This window comes from Sander vitreus, unplaced genomic scaffold, assembly GCF_031162955.1.
Source record: "Sander vitreus isolate 19-12246 unplaced genomic scaffold, sanVit1 ctg409_0, whole genome shotgun sequence".
In the NCBI taxonomy this organism is placed as follows: domain Eukaryota; kingdom Metazoa; phylum Chordata; class Actinopteri; order Perciformes; family Percidae; genus Sander; species Sander vitreus.
In genome coordinates, this window is record NW_027595532.1 from 10,001 (window position 1) to 20,000 (window position 10,000).

At 50.6% G+C, this 10,000-nt stretch overlaps 1 protein-coding gene across 1 annotated transcript in view; it reads left to right on the forward strand.

The window, feature by feature from the left end:
- tfr2 (transferrin receptor 2) overlaps nucleotides 1-10,000 on the forward strand; it is a gene marked incomplete at its 5' end in the record, with an annotated part of 25,556 nt that overhangs the window by 9,251 nt on the left and 6,305 nt on the right. Inside the window, 3 exons of the mRNA XM_078245201.1 lie at nucleotides 4,949-5,068; nucleotides 8,133-8,215; nucleotides 8,348-8,411. Coding sequence (XP_078101327.1) covers nucleotides 4,949-5,068; nucleotides 8,133-8,215; nucleotides 8,348-8,411 — 267 coding nt within the window. The remainder of the gene's footprint in view (nucleotides 1-4,948; nucleotides 5,069-8,132; nucleotides 8,216-8,347; nucleotides 8,412-10,000) is intronic.

Below are 10,000 nucleotides of genomic sequence, written 5' to 3' on the forward strand. Positions count from 1 at the left end.
GCTTGGGTGCGTGCGTGCGTGTGTGGGTGCTGGGTGCGTGTGTGCTTGGGTGCGTGGGTGCTGTGGGTGCGTGGGTGCGTGGGTGCGTGGGTGCGTGGGTGCGTGGGTGCGTGGGTGCGTGGGTGCGTGGGTGCTTGGGTGCTTGGTTGCGTGGGTGCGTGTGTGGGTGCGTGTGTGGGTGCGTGTGTGGGTGCGTGGGTGTGTGGGTGCGTGTGTGCGTGGGTGTGTGGGTGCGTGGGTGCGTGGGTGCGTGGGTGCGTGGGTGCGTGGGTGGGTGCTTGGGTGCGTGGGTGCGTGTGTGCTTGGGTGCGTGTGTGCTTTGGTGCGTGTGTGCTTCGGTGCGTGGGTGGGTGCTTGGGTGCGTGGGTGCGTGTGTGTGTGGGTGCGTGTGTGGGTGCGTGGGTGCGTGGGTGTGTGGGTGCGTGGAGTGCGTGGGTGGGTGCTTGGGTGCGTGGGTGCGTGGGTGCGTGTGCTTGGGTGCGTGTGTGCTTGGGTGCGTGTGTGCTTGGGTGCGTGGGTGCGTGTGTGTGTGGGTGCGTGTGTGGGTGCGTGAGTGCGTGTGTGGGTGCGTGTGTGGGTGCGTGGGTGCGTGGGTGGGTGCTTGAGTGCGTGGGTGCGTGGATGCGTGTGTGCTTGGGTGCGTGTGTGCGTGGGTGCGTGAGTGCGTGTGTGCGTGGGTGCGTGGGTGGGTGCATGGAGTGCGTGTGTGCGTGGGTGCATGGGTGCGTGTGTGCTTGGGTGCTTGGTCCTGGAGGTAACCGGCTCCCATCTAGCCTAGCTTAGCACAGATCCTGGAGGTAACCGGCTCCATCTAGCCTAGCTTAGCACAGATCCTGGAGGTAACCAGCTCCATCTAGCCTAGCTTAGCACAGATCCTGGAGGTAACCGGCTCCATCTAGCCTAGCTTAGCACAGATCCTGGAGGTAACCAGCTCCATCTAGCCTAGCTTAGCACAGATCCTGGAGGTAACCGGCTCCATCTAGCCTAGCTTAGCACAGATCCTGGAGGTAACCGGCTCCATCTAGCCTAGCTTAGCACAGATCCTGGAGGTAACCAGCTCCATCTAGCCTAGCTTAGCACAGATCCTGGAGGTAACCGGCTCCATCTAGCCTAGCTTAGCACAGATCCTGGAGGTAACCAGCTCCATCTAGCCTAGCTTGGCACAGATCCTGGAGGTAACTGGCTCCATCTAGCCTAGCTTGGCACAGATCCTGGAGGTAACTGGCTCCATCTAGCCTAGCTTGGCACAGATCCTGGAGGTAACCGGCTCCATCTAGCCTAGCTTAGCACAGATCCTGGAGGTAACTGGCTCCATCTAGCCTAGCTTAGCACAGATCCTGGAGGTAACTGGCTCCATCTAGCCTACTGCTCCCTATAAGTAACAAAATAACGGCAACATGTTCCTGTTCCGAAGCACTGCTACTCTCTGCTCCTTGGGCGGAGGGATTTGCTCGCAGCACCTGAGAAGCCCCGAGCAGAGAGTAGCAGTGCTTCGCCTTCTGAGAATATAGTTCCCAGTATGTATACGTTAGAAGATGGCTGTGTGTCATGTGACCTTGTTATTTGTACACGCTGTGACTCTACAAATCACAACATGTAAACAGGGAGAGAGAGAGGGAGATAACCATATGTACCCATAGTGTCTCTACAAACATCCTCCTTTATACTTTTTGGGGCTTCACACATTCCAAGCTATCTATTTGTGTGGGACAATATTACTTACTTATAATAGATTAACACATTCCAGGCTCCAGTTTCCTGTGTGTGAAGGTTGTCCCCAGGCTAACCTTCTTGTGTAGTACACAACATACAAGATATAATACATTTGAAACATGTGAATATCCAACCTATCAAAGAACCAGGGAAATTAAACACATTTGTAACCCTCAAAACTAGCATTACAAAAGAAAGTGTATGCGTTTCCCCCGTGACACAAACTCCACTCCCTCGTGTGTGGGTGCGTGTGTGGGTGCGTGGGTGTGTGGGTGCGTGTGTGTGTGCGTGGGTGTGTGGGTGCGTGAGTGCGTGGGAGTGCGTGGGTGGGTGCTTGGGTGCTTGGGTGCGTGGGTGGGTGCTTGGGTGCGTGGGTGCGTGTGCTTAGGGCGCGTGTGCTTGGGTGCGTGTGTGGGTGCGTGGGTGGGTGCTTGGGTGCGTGGGTGCGTGTGTGTGTGGAGTGCGTGTGTGGGTGCGTGGGGTGCGTGTGTGTGTGGGTGCGTGGGGTGCGTGGGTGGGTGCTTGAGTGCGTGGGTGCGTGAGTGCGTGTGTGCTTGGGTGCGTGTGTGCTTGGAGTGCGTGTGTGCTTGGGAGTGCGTGGGTGCGTGTGTGTGTGGGTGCGTGTGTGGGTGCGTGGGTGCGTGTGTGTGTGGGTGCGTGTGTGGGTGCGTGGGTGCGTGGGTGGGTGCTTGGGTGCGTGGGTGCGTGGGTGCGTGTGTGTGCTTGGGTGCGTGTGTGCTTGGGTGCGTGGGTGCGTGTGTGCGTGGGTGCGTGGGTGCGTGGGTGCATGGGTGCGTGTGTGCGTGGGTGCATGGGTGCGTGTGTGCTTGGGTGCTTGGTCCTGGAGGTAACCGGCTCCATCTAGCCTAGCTTAGCACAGATCCTGGAGGTAACCGGCTCCATCTAGCCTAGCTTAGCACAGATCCTGGAGGTAACCAGCTCCATCTAGCCTAGCTTAGCACAGATCCTGGAGGTAACCGGCTCCATCTAGCCTAGCTTAGCACAGATCCTGGAGGTAACCAGCTCCATCTAGCCTAGCTTAGCACAGATCCTGGAGGTAACCGGCTCCATCTAGCCTAGCTTAGCACAGATCCTGGAGGTAACTGGCTCCATCTAGCCTAGCTTAGCACAGATCCTGGAGGTAACCAGCTCCATCTAGCCTAGCTTAGCACAGATCCTGGAGGTAACTGCTCCATCTAGCCTAGCTTAGCACAGATCCTGGAGGTAACCAGCTCCATCTAGCCTAGCTTAGCACAGATCCTGGAGGTAACCGGCTCCATCTAGCCTAGCTTAGCACAGATCCTGGAGGTAACCGGCTCCATCTAGCCTAGCTTAGCACAGATCCTGGAGGTAACCGGCTCCATCTAGCCTAGCTTAGCACAGATCCTGGAGGTAACTGGCTCCATCTAGCCTACTGCTCCCAATAAGTAACAAAATAACGGCAACATGTTCCTAGTTCAAGCACTGCTACTCTCTGCTCCTTGGGCGGAGGGATTTGCTCGCAGCACCTGAGAAGCCCCGAGCAGAGAGTAGCAGTGGTTCGCCTTCTGAGAATATAGTTCCCAGTATGTATACGTTAGAAGATGGCTGTGTGTCATGTGACCTTGTTATTTGTACACGCTGTGACTCTACAAATCACAACATGTAAACAGGAGAGAGAGAGGGAGATAACCATATGTACCCATAGTGTCTCTACAAACATCCTCCTTTATACTTTTTGGGGCTTCACACATTCCAAGCTATCTATTTGTGTGGGACAATATTACTTACTTATAATAGATTAACACATTCCAGGCTCCAGTTTCCTGTGTGTGAAGGTTGTCCCCAGGCTAACCTTCTTGTGTAGTACACAACATACAAGATATAATACATTTGAAACATGTGAATATCCAACCTATCAAAGAACCAGGGAAATTAAACACATTTGTAACCCTCAAAACTAGCATTACAAAAGAAAGTGTTGCGTTTCCCCCCGTGACACAAACTCCACTCCTCCTCTTAAATCATCTGTGTTTTAGGAGCCTAACGTCCACCCCCGAAATCCTCCCTACACAGTCCACAGCGCTCTTATACAGCAGCAGTCAATGTGGAGCTGACAGTCATAAATATGTGAATAGTTCTGGGAGACGGGTCAATCCTAAGTTGGATGGATAAGCACATAAGAAGCTGGGCCCAGACAAGTTTAATGATAGCCAGACAGATTACTTTAAGAGGATGGAGGAATGAAAGGGGAGTGCCGTCAATCCAGCAGTGGGCTTGTGAGATGGCTAGGTGTCGGTGTTTGAAAAGATGTTTCATGAACGGTTGCCAGATTGGATGTCTACACTAGAAAATGGGGAAAGTAGCTGAACTTTCTGGAGGGCTCCTAAGAAGCTTTGTGCTTTGTGATGTAAACAGGAACATGTTGGCGTTATTTTGTCACTTATTGGGAGCAGTAGGCTAGATGGAGCAGGTTACCTCCAGGATCTGTGCTAAGCTAGGCTAGATGGAGCCAGTTACCTCCAGGATCTGTGCTAAGCTAGGCTAGTTGGAGCCAGTTACCTCCAGGATCTGTGCTAAGCTAGGCTAGATGGAGCCGGTTACCTCCAGGATCTGTGCTAAGCTAGGCTAGATGGAGCCAGTTACCTCCAGGATCTGTGCTAAGCTAGGCTAGATGGAGCCAGTTACCTCCAGGATCTGTGCTAAGCTAGGCTAGATGGAGCCGGTTACCTCCAGGATCTGTGCTAAGCTAGGCTAGCGGTGGGGGCGTTGGACAGAGAAGAGTATGTCTGGACTTATCTAACTCTGGGGGATACAGTGAGTAAACTAAAGTCCCAATAAGTCGGCGTGTTCCTTTAACAGCGGTGATGTTGTGTATTGTTTAGGGTCCTCGCCACCACCAGACTAATCAGCATTGCAGATTGAACATGTAGCTGGACTTGAATGGCCTTCTTTTGACTGAAAGTACTGCCAAACAACACTTTTTCTGCTCACCAGTTCCATTTCCACTTCCTCTCAGCCTGCTGCATTGAAGCTCCACCTACGTAAACACCTTCCCATATTCAGAAACCCAACCCCGTCAAAAACCCCAATATTCAGCCGAATCCGAAGCCCAGTCCTGGATTCAGTGCATCCCTGGTTTAAAACTAAACTAAATCTTCCCTGACACCAGATTTCTTCTGAGGCTCGCTGAGTTTGTTCCATCATTCATCAAAGTGAAGATTGACCTGATCATGTGTCTTCATCTCTCTGTCAGACCAGTACATCATCCTGGGAGCTCAGAGGGACTCTCTGGGTCCTGGTGCCGTGACGTCCGGAGTCGGGACGGCACTCCTCCTGGAGCTGGCGCGAACGTTCACCGCCATGGTGAAGAACGGTAAGACTCTCCACGACACAGGTGTTCTTCACAGGACGAATCTAGGCTCAGGCCTTTAGGGGGGCTCAGCCCCTAATGAGAATGTGACACAGATACAGTGCCCTGCTTCATCATTTCACTGGATAACAATGAATGTATTTATTTATTATTATAACAGGGGAGAAATGCAACATATTGAACATGTGAAAAAACGACGAAACTACCAGACTACCAGAAACAAATGAATTGATAATGAAAACAAACCCTTGACGGGGTTACAGGTGCAAAGCAACGGCGACAGCCACACAGGATATTACACGTGTTTCTTTGAACCTGTAATTGTTCGTCCTCTGTCACTATCTGGACGTACACACCGCCGCCGACTTGAGCTGCAAAGAAGCTCTGGCCGCCCTGTCGAGGACGCTTGTCAAAAAGTACGGGGAAGCTGTTTGACGCTTTGGCCGCTCTGACGTAGCAGCGTACATGTTCCATCATGGAAACAGCTCAAGCAGCCACTGCTGGCCAATACGTTGACACTAGAAACCTTTTATAAATGACATGTATAATGATGAATGTGTATTGGTTGTTGGTGGCAGCGGTGTCCGTTAGCAGTTAGCTCGCTCGTTAGCCGCTGAACTGCAGCAGCGTGCAGGCAGAGCGAGCAGCCGCCAGCTGTTGATGCGTGCAGGACTTCACCGTGAGCGGACTGTTTAGAGACCATGTGACCTGCAGGTAACGTTAACTGGTCCCTGTACGCAGATATCATCAATGATAGGGAGCCCAGCAACGGCCATGATGAGCTCCTCCTCCTTTTTCTCTGAACTAATGTTTTGGTAGGAACGACAGTTTACATCGTATGTTTCTCTGGGATCAGCCAGCGTGAAGGACGTCTGTATTCTGATTGGTTGCCGTTGAACTGTGTCATAGCTCATTACCATAACGTTGACCTACTTTCAGCTTTCTGGTTGACGCTCTGGTCGCTCAAAACGCCCAAAACGCGACGCCGACAGATTTGCCGCTCCTTGCAGCTGAGAGAAGCTTCCATTGAAGATGAATGACTTCCTGTATCTTTAGAAGATCAAGTCGGCGGCGGTGTGGACGTACAGTTAAGATACAGGAAGTCATTCATCTTCATCTTTACCTAGCTAGTCCTTACCTAGCTACTGAGCATGTAGTCCTTACCTAGCTAGTCCTTACCTAGCTACTGAGCATGTAGTCCTTACCTAGCTACTGAGCATGTAGTCCTTACCTAGCTACTGAGCGTGTAGTCCTTACCTAGCTAGTCCTTACCTAGCTACTGAGCGTGTAGTCCTTACCTAGCTACTGAGCATGTAGTCCTTACCTAGCTACTGAGCATGTAGTCCTTACCCTAGCTACTGAGCATGTAGTCCTTACCTAGCTACTGAGCATGTAGTCCTTACCTAGCTACTGAGCGTGTAGTCCTTACCTAGCTACTGAGCATGTAGTCCTTACCTAGCTACTGAGCATGTAGTCCTTACCTAGCTACTGAGCATGTAGTCCTCACCTAGCTACTGAGCATGTAGTCCTTACCTAGCTACTGAGCGCGTAGTCCTTACCCTAGCTACTGAGCGCGTAGTCCCTTACCTAGCTACTGAGCATGTAGTCCTTACCTAGCTACTGAGCACGTGTAGTCCTTACCCAGCTACTGAGCGTGTAGTCCTTACCTAGCTACTGAGCATGTAGTCCTTACCTAGCTACTGAGCATGTAGTCCTTACTCTAGCTACTGAGCGTGTAGTCCTTACTCTAGCTACTGAGCATGTAGTCCTTACCTAGCTACTGAGCGTGTGGTCCTTACCTAGCTACTGAGCGTGTGGTCCTTACCTAGCTACTGAGCATGTAGTCCTTACCTAGCTACTGAGCGTGTAGTCCTTACCTAGCTACTGAGCGTGTAGTCCTTACCTAGCTACTGAGCATGTAGTCCTTACCTAGCTACTGAGCATGTAGTCCTTACCTAGCTACTGAGCATGTGCGACTGCCAACAAAGATGTTCCAGCAGTGAGAGGTCTCACTCTGTAGCTAAAACAGAGACCTGAACACAGGGTGAAAAGAGGAGCTGCAGCAATGAGCAGTACAACTAAAATATGGTGTTTTTTGATAATTAAACCATGTAAACCTATTCTGGTACAACCTCTAAATACTATTATGAAGCTGAAAATGAGCATAATATGGGCGCTTTAAGTCTGATGAAATAAGGCGCGGGGATTAATAAATTGGAGTCAAAGTTGACAGGCATTAGGGCCTTATTTCGGACAAATTCCTACTACAGCATCCCTGTGTTAAAGGGTCATTTTGGTATATCTTTGAACCCTATTTCCCCATGCATTGGTGTCTAAGTGACGAACTTGAATAAAAATCGTTGAAATGTGTCCAGTATTGAGTGAGAACGCTGTAACCAGCAGCCGTAAACCGAGCTGTAATGTAACCCTACAGGACAGATGTTCAGCATCAGTTAGCGTCCACTAAATGTTCTGTTGTTGCTGCTGACAGACTCAGATTATTATTCTACGTGTCTGACAACATTATGAAAGGATCCCTACAGAGATAGACCTTTAAAACCTCTTTCAGACCTTTCTGTTTAACCAGAAACAGCTCTGAAGTCGCTAGCGCTAAACCCACCAGACTCCATTTAAAAAAACAGCACTTTTAGCGTGTATAGAGCCAGCATATCCTCACATGTAAATCAGTAAACTATGTGTTTATTTCAACCAAAACTAGAGTTGTGATGGTTGGAAAAGTGAAAAGACGACCCAAAACGGCTTTTCATAGTTTTATTTAGTTTCTGTCGACTTTGAATGAAGTGTGTTTTACGATGCTAAAATGACTGATTATTTACATGGAGTCTGGTGGGTTTAGCGAACGCAATTGCGGATGTATTTATGTTTAAAAAAAAAGGATCTTACCCTTCAACAGCAAGGTCGACCTCCTTATGGAAAGGATCCCTACAGAGATAGACCTTTCTGTTACAGAGTAAGACCCTTTTACTCCTTTCAGTACGTATTTTCTTGTCTTTGTTTTGGTAGTTGTGGTGTTTGGTGTTTTAAGTGTGTTTGTGTTTGTGTGCAGGTTTCAGTCCCAGGCGGAGTTTGCTGTTCGTCAGTTGGGACGCTGGAGATTTTGGGAACGTCGGGGCGACTGAATGGCTGGAGGTTCGTCCAATCACAGAGGAGGCAGGATTTAACCAACCCAAAGACATTCAGAGTTCAATATAATTAATAAAAATAACAATAATGTAACCTCTGTGCTGAGTCCCCTCCCTGACCTCTGACCTCTGTTTCCAGGGTTACCTGTCCATGCTCCACCTGAAGGCCATAGCCTACTTCAGTCTGGACCAGGCCATCATGGGTAACAGATCTAAGCCAATCAGAGAGCTTCATTAATGTGTCAGCCATTGAAAGAGATAAAGTAAATGTCTGTCTGTCTGTCTCTCTGTCTGTCTCCCTGTGTCTGTCTGTCTGTCTGTCTGCCTGTGTGTCTGTTTGTCTGAATGTCTGCCTGTCTGCCTGTCTGCCTGCCTGTCTGTCTCTCTGCCTGTGTGTCTGTCTGTCTCTCTGTCTGTCTCCCTGTGTCTGTGTCTGTCTGTCTCTCTTCCTGTCTGCCTGCCTGTCTGTCTCTCTGCCTGTCTGTCTGTCTGCCTGTGTGTGTCTGTTTGTCTGCATGTCTGCCTGTCTGTCTCTCTGTTTCTCTGTCTCTCTGTCTGTCTCTCTGTCTGTCACTCTGCCTGTCTGTCTCTCTGCCTTTCTGTCTGTCTGTCTGTCTGTCCTCTGCCTGTCTGTCTGTCTGTCTGTCTGTCTGTCTGCCTGCCTGCCTGCCTGTCTGTCTCTCTGCCTGTGTGCCTGTCTGTCTCTCTGCCTATGTGTCTGTCTGTCTGTCTGTCTCTCTGTCTGCCTGCCTGCCTGCCTGCCTGTCTCTCTGCCTGTCTGTCTGCATGTCTTCCTGTCTGTCTCTCTGTTTCTCTGTCTCTCTGTCTGTCTCTCTGCCTTTCTGTCTGTCTGCCTGTGTGTCTGTCTGTCTCTCTGCCTATGTGTCTGTCTGTCTGTCTCTTTGTCTGCCTGCCTGCCTGTCTCTCTGTCTGTCTGTCTGTTGGTCTGCATGTCTTCCTGTCTGTCTCTCTGCCTTTCTGTCTGCCTGTGTGTCTGTCTGTCTCTCTGCCTATGTGTCTGTCTCTCTGTCTGTCTCTCTGCCTGCCTGCCTGCCTGTCTTTCTGCCTGTGTGTCTCTCTGTCTGTTGGTCTGCATGTCTTCCTGTCTGTCTCTCTGTCTGTCTCTCTGCCTATGTGTCTGTCTCTCTGTCTGTCTCTCTGCCTGCCTGCCTGCCTGTCTGTCTCTCTGCCTTTCTGTCTGTCTGTCTGCCTGTGTGTCTGTCTGTCTCTCTGTCTCTTGGTCTGCATGTCTTCCTGTCTGTCTCTCTGTTTCTCTGTCTCTCTGCCTTTCTGTCTGTCTGTCTGTCACTCTGCCTGTCTGTCGGTCTGTCTGCCTGCCTGCCTGTCTGTCTCTCTGCCTTTCTGTCTGTCTGTCTGCCTGTGTGTCTGTCTGTCTCTCTGTCTCTTGGTCTGCATGTCTTCCTGTCTGTCTCTCTGTTTCTCTGTCTCTCTGTCTGTCTCTCTGCCTTTCTGTCTGTCTGTCTGTCACTCTGCCTGTCTGTCTGTCTGTCTGCCTGCCTGTCTGTCTCTCTGCCTTTCTGTCTGTCTGTCTGCCTGTGTGTCTGTCTGTCTCTCTGTCTCTTGGTCTGCATGTCTTCCTGTCTGTCTCTCTGTTTCTCTGTCTCTCTGTCTGTCTCTCTGCCTTTCTGTCTGTCTGTCTGTCACTCTGCCTGTCTGTCTGTCTGTCTGCCTGCCTGCCTGCCTCTCTGCCTTTCTGTCTGTCTGTCTGCCTGTGTGTCTGTCTGTCTCTCTGTCTCTTGGTCTGCATGTCTTCCTGTCTGTCTCTCTGTTT